The sequence below is a fragment of the Rhagoletis pomonella genome, unplaced genomic scaffold (assembly GCF_013731165.1).
Source record: "Rhagoletis pomonella isolate Grant_MI unplaced genomic scaffold, Rhpom_1.0 Rhpom_scaffold_00015, whole genome shotgun sequence".
Taxonomy (NCBI): Eukaryota; Metazoa; Arthropoda; class Insecta; order Diptera; family Tephritidae; genus Rhagoletis; species Rhagoletis pomonella.
This window is the reverse complement of record NW_023458569.1, coordinates 3,932,893-3,950,911: the sequence shown is the minus strand read 5'-3', so window position 1 is coordinate 3,950,911 and position 18,019 is coordinate 3,932,893. Positions and strand designations below refer to the sequence as shown.

The following is an 18,019-nucleotide window of genomic DNA, read 5'->3' as shown; positions in this document are numbered from 1 at the left end:
TGCTGTTTTGGACTCGGCCAAAATCGCTTAGGCGGTTACAGCGCCAATTAAGAAGAAGAAGATTTCATTTTCACCGTGTTCTGAGTGAAGTGTGAAGTTTCAAGTCTCTAGCTCATCGGGAAGTTGGTTAGAAATAATTTATTGCAGTTAAATAAAAGCTTTTGTAAAAAATTGGTAAAGCAACTTTAACCATTCTCTTTGAAACACAGTTTGACAAAGAAATTTTGCGAAATCGTGCAGTCATTGACGAATAAAATCAAGAAAACGCGAGGAGAAGAATCTCTTACTTGATTCGTATAAGTTTGGAAGATGGTGCTTCAGGTTTTGGGAATATTTTTCAATGTCTTCAAGTACCACTATTTGACTGGCCGTGTCGAAAGATTTCGACAGGTCCGGTGCTACTAAAACTATTATTTTAAGCTATCTGCATAGTTTACGCTGTGATAATACGCCTTCTTCGGAAGTCAAATGTTCTGACGGGAATAACAAGTCCTTAACTGTTTTCACTACAGGGAAAAGGAGATATATCTGAGAGAATGACCCTTCTACGTAGGCTGATTTCTCTGGTGTTAATAATTGTCCTAGCCTATCTAAGTACTTTCTATATTTAGCTAATTAAGTCACTGTTGCCGTGCATTTTTCACCCTTCAGTAGCGCGCCTGCATATATCCGTATGGTATCCTGCCAGGCAGCAGGTGACGTTAATTACTTTGAGCAACCACCACCTGACTAATTGTCTGTGACATTACATGACATTCTAGAACATTCGTTGTCTTAATCGTTATTCTGATTGATGAAAGCTGGGTCTCCACTTATATCTCTTGCGATGTTTACATAAAAATCTAAACGTTTAAATTGAGCCATATAAACATTTATGTAGGGCCGTGAACCTATTTTTAACTCGCAGAGCGTTTATTTAGCAATGACAACAAAGTATTGCCTATTTTACCACGCTAAAACAAAGACCAGCTAGATTTAGTGATAGCATGTCGTCTTAAATTCTTACCATATCGGCATCGATATGTATTCAATTTAGTTAATTAATATAATTAAATTTCGATAACAAAAAAAATTCCACTTCTTTGAATTTAGGATTATTGTGCAATATATGTATGTATTTACTTACTTGCTGTGAAATATAACGTATGTTTAGACTCAAATTTATAACCGTACTGGTGTGCTTTTTTAGTTGTCGTCGCGACATATAAATTACATTTTGACGCGCTTGATCAACCATACCATCGGACTTCTTCAACACCTCCAATTCAACGCCTACACGTTCGCATAAAAATAACGGCGTATCTATAATAATCGACTGTCGACCTGCACCATTTGATTTCTTATTCAATTTGGAGCATTTGTTTTTTTTGTCACCCGCCTCGCTAACTACAATATCAACACGTATTGAATCAAAGGTTCCGATAAGCGAAAGATTGGTGCCGAAATTCTCCAAAGATGAAATGTCTGTAAAGATACAGTTAATTTATCAGTTCTTATTTTTTATCAGTTTTATTATTGACATGCAATTCACTTAGTACCAAACCAAAACAAAACATGATCCATGTAAGACTAATTAATTGATTTTCAGCAAACAACAGTTTTCCGACATATCTTGTAACAGATAGTTTATCCTGTATTTATGCCCTTAAAAATTTAGACAATAATAATAGACCAACCACATTTTTGGAAAAGAATAGGCATGGGATGTTTTTGAAATAGAGTGTTATGCTGCCGTGTCTTAGTACTGCGACTACAAATTTATAAAGGTCTAGAGCTTTGATATCTAAGAAAAAGTTTTTTAAGGTTAAATATTTCGTACCTGCAATTTGATTTTGAGTGTAAATAATAAAACTATCTTCGACGAAAGTGGTAAGCATGATGCTCTCTCTCAAAAATATGTATATATATTCATGGTTTGTCTGTTCCAGAGAAAAGGTTTAAATTTGTTCATAATTGATAGTCAAACCTCAAAAGATATTTGCTCCATATCAACACATTTTTTAGCAAGAGTTAAAGTTTCCTCTTTTTCTTGAAAACATCTACTATTTTTCGGGAAACATTATGTACTAACTAAATATTCCCTGTTAATCCGCAGAACTTTTTTGTTTTCCGTGACCCTTAGAAAAATTGGCTATATTTCCCTCTGCACTTGGAAATAAAATCATCATTTCGATATGGCCTTGATTCCAACAGGAAATTGAAATAAAACCATTACGGTTTTATTGGGCTTTTGAAAGTTTCTGTTCAGAAATAATAAAATAAAATTTACAAAGGAACAAATTAAAATGTCTTTACTAAAATAAAAAAAAAACTAAATGGGGCACAACAACAGGTCAAGTTTGTTATCAAAATTACCCAGATTTTAATAGAAAGTAATATTACAGTGATGAAATTAATTTAAACTTGAGTAATACGCCCATATACCATAGATGAAAAACAAATTTATAAAAAAAAAAAATATACTTCTAGGAAGGACTGAGATTTTTTTAAAGTAAATTTTATTAGAAATGTTAAAATATAGCTATTAAAAATTTATAATAATTTACCTCTGTAATTTTTCTCTATTTAACCCACTTCAAAAAAGGAGGAGGTTATCAATTCATCGGAATATTTTTTTATGTATGTTACCGCATAACTTTGGACCACATTAACCGATTTTGATAATTCTTTTTCTGGTACCTCAGCGAAGATCCCATACTAATATGGTTTAGATCCGATCATTGGACCATGAAGAAATTGACGGTACTTCTAAATTTGTATATGAGAATTGAAGTCGGTTGTTTTTTTTTGCTTACTTGTTATTATAACAATCGAGTTTTACCGAGCCCTACAAAGGAAATTATATTGCATAAAGTTTCTTATGAACTTATTGAAGAGTTAAAATACAAATTTGTTAGGTACCTTAATTGCATGCTAATTTTAAAATGCGACTTCGTCTTTACACCATTTTTTCATTATTTTTAAACGACTTAACAAAAAGGAGGAGGTTATCTATTCGTCGTATATTTTTTTTAATGTGCATATGTTACAGCATAACCAATTTCGATAATTCATTTTTAAAGGAAAGGTAGTACCTCAGAGGTGGTCCCATCGTAATTTGGTTTAGATGCGGTTATTGGATCATGAAGAAATTAACGGTAATCCTGAAGTTTTACATGAAAATTGAAGTTAGTTTTGTAATTTGCTAAAAAATTACTTGTTTATTTAAACAATAGTCTTCGAGTGTCTTCTGCAAATCGATAAGTTGTTTTAGTGATGATTTCATTTTTGTTTTTTTCTACAAAACCTCTGTAAACGCTAAGCATACCTAAACCTAAATTTAAGTACAAACTAAGAGAAAATATTAAAAGATAATAATTATTTGGCCTTTTTTTTTAAGTAAATGTCTGTTTATCAGAACAACAAAAGTAAGCTGAAAAGGACGTTCACAGTTGATAAAATTATCGAGGAACAACCAGCAGTTTACCAAAACTACCGAAATGGTTGTGAAGATACCCAAAATTTTAATTTTAAAGAAACTTACAATGAAACTTTGGAAATTCGGGGGGTGCTTGCGCCAACTACACTCAACTCTTAACAACTGCAAAGGAACAATATTTGACAAAAACCTCGCCAACCCAGAAGAACAAGAGATTCTCGAAGGCCTTAAATCACAAGGTGTTGTCGATGTATACAAGTTTTCCAAAAATTTAAATGGAAGAAATGTCCCAACAGGTCGAATGGTTTTACATGTAGTTTATACAAAGTCCAAACCAACATCGAAGTTGCATGGTATTCGGTCAAGGTGGAGGAATATTTCGCCACACCAATGCGTTATCAAAAACGTCAACTTCTCGGTCATACCAAGTTTGCAACCTTCCTCCCAACATTCCTGAACCAAACCAACATCGATGTTTCATGGTATTTGGTCAAGGTGGAGGAATATTTCCCCACTCTAATGCGTTGTCGAAAATGTCAACTTCTCGGTCATACCATAAAGAATTGTACCAACAACATTACTTGTGAAGTTGGCAACCTTCCTCCCAACATTCATGAACGGTGTCAACGTATAATTTGCGCTAATTGTTTTGGACTATACCCAGCTTCTGCAGAGAATGCCCAAAATATTTACAACAAAAAGAAATATTAAAAATCAAAACACAAAATAATGTCTGTACAAAACACAAAATCCATTGACTATACCTGAAAACCAAACATTCTCATCAGTAATAAAGGCAATTTGCGGTTGAGTACTGACGTGATCTTTATTCGCTCCGTAAAAAATCATATTTATCGTTTAACTAAGAATATTAAACCATCGAAAGACACACTAAACTATATTCAGTTTTGTGTCGTCGCGAACTGCCCTCAGCAGTATAAAAAATCAAAGCGTGATCGCGAAAAATATCTAAATAAATAATAAGACAATAGGCGCACCTATTCGCGTAGCTGTTAATTGTTCATGTTTAACCAAAACTTACAAGTTTTTGCGTTCGCGTACGCAAAAAACTTGCATAGTAGGGGAAAGAGAGAGAGAGCAAAGTGACATTTCATTTTGAGGGGAAGCTGCTGGTTTCTGCTGGAAAAATGTTTGCCAACAGCAATTTGCCAACAGGAAAACAGCTGATCAAAAACAGCTGGTTGGCATTTACGCAAATCACAAAATTGAATTTGATGGTTTGGAAGTTAAAAATTACAAAATGGGACTAATTAAACTTGTAAGAAATAAGTAGTTATTTGTTTAATCAATAAACTGTGTCAGTATAACACTTTGTGATGGCTTTTCGTACGTTTTAAATTTTACTCTTTTGAATGTAAACAAAAATTATATCAGCTGTTCATCTAACTTGCAAGTTTCTGCAAATTTTCTGTTCGCGTACTATTTGGGATATTTTTCTCTTATGAGAGAACAGATGACATTTCGCCGGAATTTGGCAGTTGGTTGGTTTTTACTGGAGATTTTAAACGAACGCACCTATTATGTATATCAAAATAAATAAATAATTGTTTACATACAAAATACAAATGGTACTTAAGTGAGAGATGAGTGTCCAGGGCGCTCCCCTACAAGAGCGCAGGCACTCAATCCAAAGCGCAGGCAAAAGAAATGCATATTTGACAATTATTGCATGCAGCCCAAAAAGCAAAACCAGCAACAACAACGCTAAAGAAAACTCTTAAAGGGAATTTACATGATTCAACTTTCACAGGCGATTAGTTGAATCAAAAGTTGATCGAAAGTATGCTGCCGACCAACTTCATTGAAAGCGATTAGTTGAAAGGGCGATTGTTGCTTTCAACCAAAAGTTGCCTGAAAAATTGCATCATGTAAATTCTCTATTGTACTGCTAACACTCCATCCCAAACACCAGACGCAGCCAAGCAAAGAGCACCATCTTGCTCTCCAGCAGTGATCAATGTGGACAACAGCGTAGCTGCCTCTACTAATACTTCGACGGCAACAAATAAAGAAGAAAATAAAGCACAAAATGCTACTGTTCAGACTGGGTTAGATCGATACTAATAAAGCGAAAGCGCACACCCGAAAAAATGGAGAACAAAGTCCAAAAAATAAAATTTTTAAAGTAGTGACTTCAGGTACATCTACATCGGCGGAGAATAATCGTTTTAGCATTCTCGCTGATATGAATAATGATTTCAACCCACAGGCGGTTAAAGTGCATCAAATATATCAATTGCGATATCTTCTACATCGTAAGATCTCCGTGAAGAACCCCATAAGCGTAGAGGCCCTGTTCAAAGTCTTAACTGCCAGGAATTTGGTCACACACGTCGCTACTGCACCTTACCTGGTGTCTGTGTTATCTGTGAGGATTTACACACTTCTAAAGAATGTGTGAAACCAAAAATGGACCCGACATCTAAAAAGTGCAGTAACTGCGGTGGAAATCACCCTGCTAATTATAGAGGTTGTCCAGTTTATATCTCAATGAAAGAGAAAGCAATTCCCAAAAATATTCATCTTAGGCATTTCTTGAATTTATGAAGTGAAACGTTTTTAGCGGCAGTTCGTTGGTTGGGAGTAAATTGTCAAATTCAAGGGGAATAATGCACATGGAAATGGCTCTCAGCGGTTTAGCGGTTTGAGAATAAAAACAAAAACAAAGATGCCAGAGGTACATGGCAAACACGAAGATCAAAGTAAATTTAAACACTTTAAGGTAAAGGTGAAGAGGAATATGCAAAAATAAAGATAAATATGAAGAAAAGGATGAGGAGGAAGATCGATATTGGTATTGATATAAAACTCGATATTCTTATCGATATAATAATCGATATTGCTATCGACAAAATAATCGATATTGTTATCGATACTGTTATTAATTAAATAACCGCTATTGTAATCGATATAATAATCAATATAATAATCGGTGTAGTTATCGATACAATAATGGATATTGTTATCGGTATAATAATCGATTAAATAATTGATTTTGTTATCGATTTAGTCATTTATATTGTTAACGATATGTACAATAATCGATACTGATGATTGTTATATTTATCGCAGAATTAATCGATTTTACAATCGTTGTATTTTTCTATATGTGTATGGATATTGTTATCGGTATTTTTATCAACAGTTATCAACAGGGTTATCGATACACTAATCGGAACATGGAATGTGATCACATTACATGACATCACATCACATTTGATCACATGATATGAAGAGACATCACATGATATTGCATCACATAATATGATATCACATCGCACGACATCACGTGACATGACATTATATGATATGACATCACATTATATGGAATGACATCACATGACTTGACATCACATGATATGACATCGTATGACATCACATGACATTATATGACGTGGCATCACATGATATGACATCATATGGTATGACATCATATGACATGACATCAGAGGATATGACAACACATGACATGACATCCTATCACATCACATAAAATCACGTCACATCTTATCACGTCATCGCACCTCATCTCATCTACGTGAATAGAAAAAGAAAAGGATAGAAGCAAAGAGTAGTTCGCAAACGTCAGGCTGTGAAGTTCTACTTATTTTGTGCCTTGATTGTTCTTTGTATTTTGCAAAGTTTGTTGTGCCAATTTTGAGTAAAGGTTGCTATAAAAGGTGCCTGCGAGCATCTTGGTGTGATAATAACCGAACCTAAGTGAAAGATTTGTGATTTTTGTGGTTTTTATTAAATTTAATTAAATTTCACTAGCTTACATCTGGTCTTGCCGAGTCATTTGTTGTTATCATTGTTGTTGTTATTCCTTTGTAGTTGACTGGGATCGTTTCTATTTTTGCACATTTCTTTTTGCTCTTTTTGTTTACTTCGTTTAGTATTTCTTGTCACAGCTGTTTGCGCTGCGTTTATTAAGTGTCATAATACAGTGATACTCAAACTGTTCGCTACATATATTTTTAAGCTAAATACATCAGTGTTGTGTTAAACTTATTTTGCTTGTCTTTTTATTAACGTAAGTGTTATTAAATCTTTCAATATGAAGTGTGATCTTGATAACTGCCAAATTAAAAGCGAATCTGAACGCTACTTATCGTGCTGGCTCTGTGATGGTATTTGCCATCTAAAATGTGCTGGTTTGACAGGAAGAATTCTGGACGCTATTAATGATGGCAAAGGTCTTCGCTGGTCTTGCTTAAAGTGCAGGTCAACCGAAGTTGATCTCTTTAAGTTGTTTAGGCAAACCAGAAATGGGTTTTTCGAGGTAGGGAGAGAGTTGTCGGTACTGACCGAAAAATTTAAACATTATGAAAATGTATTTAAATCTTTTAAATGCTTAGATACCGTACAATCTATGAAGGACATTCATGTGTCAAAACGTAAGCGTCTTCATAGTCCGCCTAATGAAAGGACCGTTCCACGTCAGAACAATCTTCCGAATGACTTAATTAATCTTTCTTCTCCATGTCCACAGACAACGGAGTTATCTTCCTCAAAGGAACATATATCAAAGTCTGCTTCTAATAGTAACGACCCTGCAGTATCTTCCCCGTCCCCCGTTGAAGTTGTGGCACCGCCATCTAATCTTCCAACGCTTACTCTACCCTCAATTAGTAACTCAGTTACTCAACCCCGTCCGCCGGTAATCGAGTCTGATTCTAGGAGACTGGTTGTGGTTCCCCCAAAGAAGTCTATATTTGTATCTAGATTTTCGAGGGATACTTCCGAGGACGATATAAAGTTTTACATCTCGTCCAAAGTTAAAACTGTCAACTTAAGTATCAGAAAATTTAATTTTAAATATGAAAGAAATATTTCTTCATTTAAAATAGACGTAAATTTAGAAAATTTTGACATGCTGCTTAGTAGTTCTTTTTGGCCCTCCGGAGCTTTCGTTCGTGAATTTGAGTATAGGCCCAACAAAAATAATAATTTAGCAAATATTCCCCGTCAGAATACAGAACCAAAAAACTGATTACTAAATCTGCTATAAGTATTTATTATCAAAACGTAAGAGGCATAAATACTACGAATTTATATCTTAATGGCCTTGAATGCAATTATAATATAATTTCTTTGACTGAAACTTGGCTCAAACCTCACACTTTTATTTCAGAGTTTCTTTCAAATAATTATCATATCTACAGAAAAGATCGGGAGGACAGAGTCGGCGGTGGCGTACTCTTTGCCGTAGACTCTTCAATACCATCTGAAGAAGTTAGTCTTCCACACATTGAATCTGCAGAATTCAAATGCATTCGGGTTCAGGTTGGAAGGGGGTTTACTTACTTAGCTCTATGCTATATTCCTCCCCGATCTGACTTATCAGTGTATTCACAACATGTATCTTTACTGAAATCAATTAATTCAATGATTAAACCCTCTGATTCATTGATTGTGTTGGGTGACTTTAATTTACCAAATGTATCATGGAACATCATTGACAATGATATTGTACCTTTCTCGTCTAGCGCGTGCAACAACGTATTTTTAGAGGAGATGGCAGAACTCTGTCTGAATCAAGTTAATGTACTTCGCAATAAGTTTGGCAAAGTGTTAGATCTTGTTTATGTGAATGATGCATCTAAGTCGGCTGTAAATAAATGTGACCCACTAGTTTTGCCCGAAGATGTCTACCACCCTGCTATTGAGATATCTTACGAAATTATAAACGATGGTCAAAATTGCGATGTCCAAACATACGAACCAAATATTCGCTTTGATTTTTCGAAAGCCAACTTTAAAAAACTGAATAAAGAATTGTCTAAATTGTCGTGGCCTATATACAAAGAAAAAGTTGAGCAAAGCGTTGCACATTTTAATTGTACTGTACATAGATTATTTGAAAAGTATGTGCCTCAACGCATGTGTGTTCCTGAAGAACAAACACAGTTATGGTTCACTAAAGAACTGAGAAACTTGAAAAACAGAAAGTCACGTTATTTTAGATTACACAAAAAAACCGGCTTACACTCATACTATGTAAAATACTCACTTTTGCGTCACAAGTTCTTTGAATTAAACAAAAAGTGTTATAAAGATTACTTGTGTAAAATCAAACGACGTATAATATATAACCCCAAATCATTTTATGATTTCGTAAACTCCAAGCGAAATGTACGGGGGTTTCCTTCCGCCATGAAGTATCAAAATACCGTCTCTGGTGACAGTCAAACAATTTCTAACATGTTCGCTCAGTTTTTTAAATCCAATTATTCCACTAACTCCCAAGCATACTTTGACTATCCTTTTAAACTAAGTCCAATTAACTCAATACATAACCCTATAATATCTCCCGATGATGTTTTAGTTTACCTGAAGTCCTTAAAGCAGTCTTTTAGTTATGGTCCTGACCAGATCCCCACTTGTTTTCTTAGAAATTGTGCTGATTATCTCTATGAGCCGTTAACAGCCTTATTTAATTTGTCTCTTAAAGAGGGCGTTTTTCCAACTGTATGGAAGGAATCGTTCATAACCCCCTTACATAAAAGCGGTAGCAGGTCTTCAGTGGAGAACTACCGGGGCATAGCTAAGCTTTCTGCAATTCCTAAATTATTTGAAGCAATTATAACAAATCGGTTGACGCATTCTATCACTTCAAGCATTTCATACAGTCAACATGGATTTTGCAAGGGCAAATCAACTTCTACAAATTTACTTGAATTAACATCCTATATCTCAAAAGCATTTAGTGAGAGCAAAACTGTTGATGTTATATATACTGATTTCAGTAAAGCATTTGACAAAGTGTGCCACTCGTTGCTCATCTATAAACTTGATCTTCTTGGTCTTCCACCTAATTTTCTACGTTGGATCTCTTCATACCTCTATGATAGATCACAAAGGGTATTGTTTAAAAATACTATCTCTGACGTCATTGATGTTACTTCAGGAGTCCCTCAAGGTAGCCACCTAGGCCCGATTCTGTTCTTGCTTTTTATAAACGATATTTCTACAGATATAAAATTCTCCAAAATTTTAATGTATGCAGATGATGTAAAACTTTATAAATCGTACGTTTCAATTGAAGAAAGGTCTTTGCTACAATCAGACTTAAACAGCATGGCTTACTGGTGTAAAGTAAATCTTATGCCTCTAAATCTTAAGAAATGTAAAGTAATGTGCTTCTCGCGAAGAACTGTTCTGCCAGTTTCTTATATAATAGGTAACCATAACCTGGAACAGGTATACAATTTTGTGGACCTTGGTATCACAATGGATCCTAAGCTTAATTTTAATCTTCACATTAATGTGACCGTCAACAAGGCTAAAGGTGTACTTCCATTTGTGAAACGATGGTCAAAAAAATTTAGTGACCCTTATATCACTAAAACCCTGTTTACAACATTAGTTAGGCCGATTCTGGAATACGGCTCGGTGGTTTGGAATCCAAGGTATCAAATTTACTCAGACAAGATAGAATCAATTCAAAAACAATTCCTACTTTTTGCTTTAAGAAATTTCCGATGGGATTCTCAATATAGTCTTCCACCTTATACGAGTCGCCTAAAACTTATTAACCTTCCTACACTTGCCAGTCGCAGGGAAATGCTTGGTATAATTTTTATGGTTAAATTACTGACAGGCTCAATTTCAAGTCCGTCTCTTCTGGCTGATGTAAGCTTTAATGTTCCCTCACGCGTATCAAGACACTTTTGTCCCATATTTCTGAAAGCTTGTAAAACCAATTTTGAATTGCACGACCCACTCCGTTGCTTATGCCAGGATTTTAACTCTCATTCCAGCACGTTTGATATATCAGATCCGCTTTTCAGCATTAAGAAAGCGATACTCTCCTCTCTCAATAAGTGAATTATTAACATAAATACATAAAATCAGCTGATGAATTTAGTTCTGTAGCTGAACAGTTTTAGATCTCGACACTTAACAAACTCCTGCCTATCGTGACTCGGCACCAAAAAAATTTAAAATATTGGTTCCGTACGTCATGCGGACTGCGCCCCTCGTGCGGATGGGCGGGAATGGAGGGTAAAAACCGTTGGGATATTATTATGTGAAAGATAACAAGTAATTTTTAGCAAAAAAAAACCGACTTCAACTCTCATATAAAAAAAAATATATATATATATATCTCATGATCCACTGATCGGATCTTAACCAGATTAGACACTCTGAGACACTACCTTTCCGATGCAAAAAGAATTATCGAAATCGGTTGACGTGGTCCAAAGTTATGCGGTAACATACATAAAAAAAAAAATAAAATAAAATAAAATAAAAAAAAAGATTCCGACGAACTGATAACCTCCTCCTTTTTTGGAAGTCAAAGATGAAGATTAAGGTAAAGTTACCGATTTCAAAGCCAGAAACACCGTTGGAAAGGAATTTTCTGTAGATGAGGACGGTTTTTGTAGTTTCGATATTGGTTGAAAATTACGGCCTAAACTGTCATTTAAACATTAACCTATTTGTGTATAGAAGTTGCTGCAACATGTTCAATTTGACATGTTTCGCATGTTGTTTCACTTCGCATTTGAAATTAAGCTTTGAAATGAAGATAAATATGAAGATGACGAAATAAATGATAACGATGACGTCAAAAAAAAAGAAGGCAAAAGAAAGAAAGAGAAGAAAGGCAAATGGAGACAATGACAGATACATAAGAATTAGGGTAACTGAAAGGGTAAGAACATTTCTTGAATTTATGAAGTGAAACTTCTTTAGCGGCAGTTGGTTGGTTGGGAGTAAATTGTCAAATTCAAGGGGAATAATGCACATGGAAGTGGTTCTCAGCGGTTTAGCGGCTTGAGAATAAAAACAAAAACAAAGATGCCTAAACACTTTAAGGTAAAGGTGAAGAGGATAAAGATAAATACGAAGAAAAGGATGAGGGTGAAGATCCATATTGTTATCGATATAAAACTCGATATTTTTATCGATATAATAATCGATATTGCTATCGATATAATAATCGTATTGTTATCGATACAATAATGGATATTGTTATCGGTATAATAACCGATTAAATAATTGATTTTGTTATCGATTTAGTCATTTATATTGTTAACGATATGTACAATAATCGATACTGATGATTGTTATACTTATCGATGAATTAATCGATTTTACAATCGTTGTATTTTTCTATATGTTTATGGATATTGTTATCGGTATTTTTATCGACACAGTTATCGACATGGTTATCGATATACTAATCGGAAAATGGAATGTGATCACATTACATGACATCACATCACATTTTATCACATGATATGAAGAGACATCACATGATATTAACTCACATAATATAATATCACATCACACGATATCACGTGACATGACATTATATGATATGACATCACATTATATGGCATGACATCACATGACTTGACATCACATGATATGACATCGTATGACATGACATGGCATTACATGACGTGGCATCACATGATATTACATCATATGGTATGACATCATATGACATAACATCAGAAGATATGACAACACATGACATGACATCCTATCACATCACATAAAATCACGTCACATCTTATCACGTTATCGCACCTCATGTCATCTACGTGAATAGAAAAAGAAAAGGATATAAGATGAGGACAAAAAAAGGCAAAAGTGAAGATAAAGACGAAAATTGAGATAAAGGCGAAAATGGAGACAATGAGAAATACATAAGAATTAGGTTAACAGAGTTGAAATTTTCCGATAGGAATCGAAATAAAATCAGCCATAAAGGTTACTGAAATTTATCGAATCATCGAAGTTTATAATTATCGAAATTTGTCCATGCTTATTAAGTTATCGCAACGTATCGAATCATTCAAACTGATCAATGTTTACTGAGTTGTCGAAATTTATAGACACAGAAACTTAGTTGTCCAAATTTACGGATAGTTCTCGAGCTATAAAAATGTGTGAGATTAACGAAATTTGTTAAGTTAAAGAAAGGTATCAAGTTATCGATATTTATTGAATTGTAATTATTTATAGACTTAACGAAATTTATAGAGGTGTCGTAATGCTTGGAATTTAGCGAAGTTTATGGAATTGTCAAAATATATTGATTTGTCGAAATTTCAAGGTTATGTAAGCTTATCGATTTATCACTGCTTATCGAATTTAGTCGTCTTAACAGAGTGTAAAGAGTTATCAAAATGTTTAGATAGTTTTCGAAAAATGTGGAGATGTCAAAAGTAAAAATTTATAAAGGTATCCAATGTTTTTACATTTTTGAGTTATCGAAATTTATCGAGCCATCGAATTTCACAGTTATCAAAATTGGTCGAGTTAACGAATTTTGTTGAGTTATCGAATTTTAGTGTTCTTTAAATTCATCGAACTATCGATATAAATCAAATCATTGAAATTTATCGATAAACTTGAATCTATCGGGTCAATTCCATGTCCTGTAGATGTCCTCCAAAGACCTTCTCAGATAAAAAAAATTTAGTTACGTTTTAGCAGAAGATTTTCCGGTTAGTTAATTTGTACCGTATAAGTAAATTTTGCTACGTGTTAAGTTAGAAAACCTCTCCAAGGCTTCTAAAACTAGAAAAACTGTCGAATTTCGACAGCAACTGGCACTCTATTATTATTAATATGTTGAAAAATTAAAGAAAAAAATATTCACGTTTGAATACTACCACTTTTTTGGAAAATACTTGAAATTAATTTCAAATGTCTGCCATTCTTTAAAAAAATATTCATAAACATTTTCCATTTCAAGTCTTTTGCAAAAAAAGTGGAAGCATTCAAACGTGAAATGTTTTTTCTTTAATTTTTCAACATAGATAAATATAAAACCAGAGCTTTTTTAAAAAATCGCCACGGATAGATCGACGCGAAATTTAATTAAAAAAAAAGAGACTTGATATCGTTTCATATTTGGGCTCTCAAAATTCATTTGTCTACAGCAACCTTTCTTGCCCCACTGTGCGGCATTAGATTCTCAAACAGCTCCTTCATCTCCATCATCCACAATCCACAATTTCAACTCAAATTCTCACACGTCGCAAAACTCTTACTCTCAAGAGCGCAGTTACCCACGGACGTAAAAACGGAGAACGTGTCAGCTGACATGATCTATCCTATGGGATCTGCGTGTTAACAAAAACTCACCACCGCGTGACCGTGACGAAGACGTTGCTTCTTTCTAAATGCAAAATGGTGTATCGGTCAGAATCATGGGAATTCGAGGGATGAGGATGAGGGATCTTCACCTTTGAAAGGCAATCTTTGCTTCCACTACGTTCTTCGTCAATTTCTTAACTGCGAGTCGCGTGCCGTTGCAGAGTTTTGGCGGATCAATATTCCGCAACATGATAATTTCCACACCTATTTTCAATTTCAGTGTGTGGTTACCCCACCCGGATGATCAATCGAGTTCAAAAATTCTGTTGGATAATAACTGCTTCACTTGTTAGTACGTATGTGCTATTTCATCACTTCGAATGCTGGATTGAAAAACATTATTGAGTTGATAGACATCATTATCCTTAGCAGAAAGAATAGCTTGTTCACTGAGCCAATCGTGATTCCTTTAATTAATTTGAATATCCGGAAACATTCCTTCGATCAATTCTCTTTTCGACGTTTCTAAGTTACAAAAATTATCAGGCAATAAAATTCGTCCTAATCTCTCATTGACTGGCAGCTTTCCGTTCCCTATGTTCAGTAATTGTCGCGAGAATACCTAGGCTGATTAATCGCTCTGTAGTTGGGACACGCATATTCGTAGTCAACTGCAATGTATGTATGTTCGTCTTGCCACAATGTTTGCGTAAAATCTCTTGCGAGCAATATCAATGCATTCCCGAATGGTTGAACATTTCTAAGCAAATCTCGCACTGATCGATCAAGAACCTCATTGTGCACTCATCCCAAACAATGAGTTTACATTTTTGTAATAAGTACTTTTCCCATACCGGATGTTCTGGAAATATTGCACGTGGGAGTTTCGATGATTTGTATGTTCAATAGCAACACAAGAGCTAAGTGAGAAGTGTTTCGACCTGGTAACAATGTCGCAGATGTTCCAGAGGAAGCGAGAGCTACGGCTATGTAATTTTTTCATTGAACCGTTGCCACAATCTTATAAGGAATGTTCTGTTAGTTCCTCCTGGCGCATCCAAGAAGAAGGTCATTTATCATTTGCATCTTATTTGACGCTGTAACCGCATAAGCGATTTTAGCCGCGTTCGACAAAGCACGCCAGTCGCTTCTCTCTGTGCCAACTTACGCCAATTGGAAATGCCACGTGAAGCCAAGTCCTTCTCTACATTCCATTCCTTTCTTTTCCATTGCAGTGGTCACCTCCGTCTTCCTCTGCTACCGCCAGCGGATTGCGAGACGAATTTTTTTAGACCTGGAACGTGGTTCCCATTCGAACGACATGGCGAAGCCAGCGTTCTATCGTCTGTGGTACTCATCGTCGCCAACGTGTAAGGGCCTGTAAATCTTCCGTCATATCTTTCTCTCGAATACTCCAAGAGCCGCCTCATCGGATGTTGTCATTGTCTATTCTTCTGCGCCATGTACCAGCATGGGCATGATGAGTGACTTATAGAGTGTGGTTTTTGTACGTCGAGAGAGAACTTTGCTCCCGAATTGCCAACTCAGTCTAAAGTAGTACTTGTGCGCTACAGTAATTCGGCATTTGATTTCGATGCCGACATTATTATCAGTGTTATACTGGTTCCTAACTAAACGAAATTGTCTACTTTCTCGAAATTACAACTGGCAACAGTGACGTGGGTGCCAAGGCGCGAATGCTCTGACTCTTTGTTTGATGACAGGAAATACTTCGTCTTTTCCTCGTTGATCACCAAACCCAATCGCTTTACTTCGTTATCCAACTTGAAAGAGGCAGCACAGACTTCGAGGTTTTTGTTACCGATGATGTCGATATCATTGGTATACGCCAGAAATTACACGCCCTTGTAAAATTTGTTCGTAAGTGGTTCAGTTCTGCAGCTTTTATTATCTTATTATTTGCAATATGGGATCATAAATGCCCTTCTGCTCACGCTTTAATTTGTGAATGTTTGATTGGGCGTATAATAGGAGATCAGTATAATAATAATAATCATAGTATTATCCAACGTTATTCAAATTGCTCTCGCTGATTTTTTGAAAAATTTTGCTACAAACCCGAAGCAGCTCATCTAATTTAGCAAAAAAAATTCTGGAAAATGTGGGTATTGTTAGGTAGATGTGTATTTTACTAAGGTACATTCTTAGATATTTGAAAGTCGGAAAAACTCAACGCTAAAGCAGGCACATTCTCTTTACTCGCAATATAGTACGTAGTAGGCTATGGCGACCCCAAGTGAAATTATTTTTCATTAAAAGTTAACTATTTTATAATGTTAGGGAATGGTGACAATTTTAAGTTTTAATTAAGGATTTTTTTTAACAGCTTTCATGGGATATTTTTATGTTTTCGTTAGGTATGGTTTTTATAATTTTTTCATTTGTATCAGTAGTTTTTTATAATTTTTTTTTTCATTGCGAAATTTGTATACCAACTCTTCGTTGTTAATATAATCAATTCGTTTGATAAGATTTTGTAAATTCTTTCTTCACTTAAACTGTTCGGCTTTTGGATAAGTGGAAACATAAAAACAATCTCTAGTAAATGATGTAAAATTTTACTTAGTTCCAATATTTGCAGTGGCTACATTCAGGGCATAAACCTTTTGAAAATTTTAATCAAGATTTCTCAAATGCCTTTAGTTTGGTACCGATATTGTAACATATCATTTAGTTTACCAATTTAATTGAGTTAAATTTTCAAACAGGTGGCAACCCTCCTCAAAACATATTTTCGACTGCAGATCTTTTAAAAACTCTTTAATTTGATACCAATATTGTAATATTTCATTTATTTTATCAATGTAATTTAGTTAAATTTTCAAACAGGTGGCAACCCTCCTCAAACATATCTTCGGCAGTAAGCCTTCGTAAAACTCTTTGGTTTGATGCCCACATGGCAATATTTAATTTATTTTATCAATTCGGCTGAGTTAAAATTTTCAAATAGGTGGTAACCCTCCTCAAAAGTATCTCCAACAGTTATCTTTCTTAAACCTCTTTAATTTGATACCCGTATTGTAATAATTCATTTATTTTATCAATGTAATCCAGTTAAATTTTCAAACAGGTGGCAACCCTCCTCAAACATATTTTCGGCTGTAAGCCTCCTTAAAACTCTTTAGTTTCAATATTCATCAATTTGACTGAGTTAAAATTTTCAAATAGGTGCAACCCCCTGCAAAAATATTTCCGACAGTTATCTTTCTTAAACCTTTTTATTGGGTATCAAACCATATCAATTATATAAATAGGCAATCATGTTTCCTTTACACCCCTTTTACGGCTAAACTGTACTTCTAAGGTATAAACAATTATATATCATTAGAAAGGTATTTTGATGCTGATGTGCAGGCAATTTCAAAATTAGTTTAAAATAGAGCGAAAAAATCAATTCAAAAGTCACACCAATACCAATGCCATACATGTACATGGTTGGGGCGGAAATGCCTCCCAAATGTATGCTTTAATATTGATAGTGAATTAAAGAAACGT

General features: G+C 34.7%; 1 protein-coding gene across 7 annotated transcripts in view; it reads right to left on the bottom strand.

Moving 5' to 3' along the window:
• LOC118749382 (transmembrane protein KIAA1109 homolog) overlaps window positions 1-18,019 on the bottom strand; it is a 556,935-nt gene that overhangs the window by 125,344 nt on the left and 413,572 nt on the right. For all 7 annotated transcript variants that reach the window (XM_036484182.1, XM_036484183.1, XM_036484184.1 and 4 more), the window contains one exon: window positions 1,127-1,464. In XM_036484182.1, coding sequence (XP_036340075.1) covers window positions 1,127-1,464 — 338 coding nt within the window. The remainder of the gene's footprint in view (window positions 1-1,126; window positions 1,465-18,019) is intronic.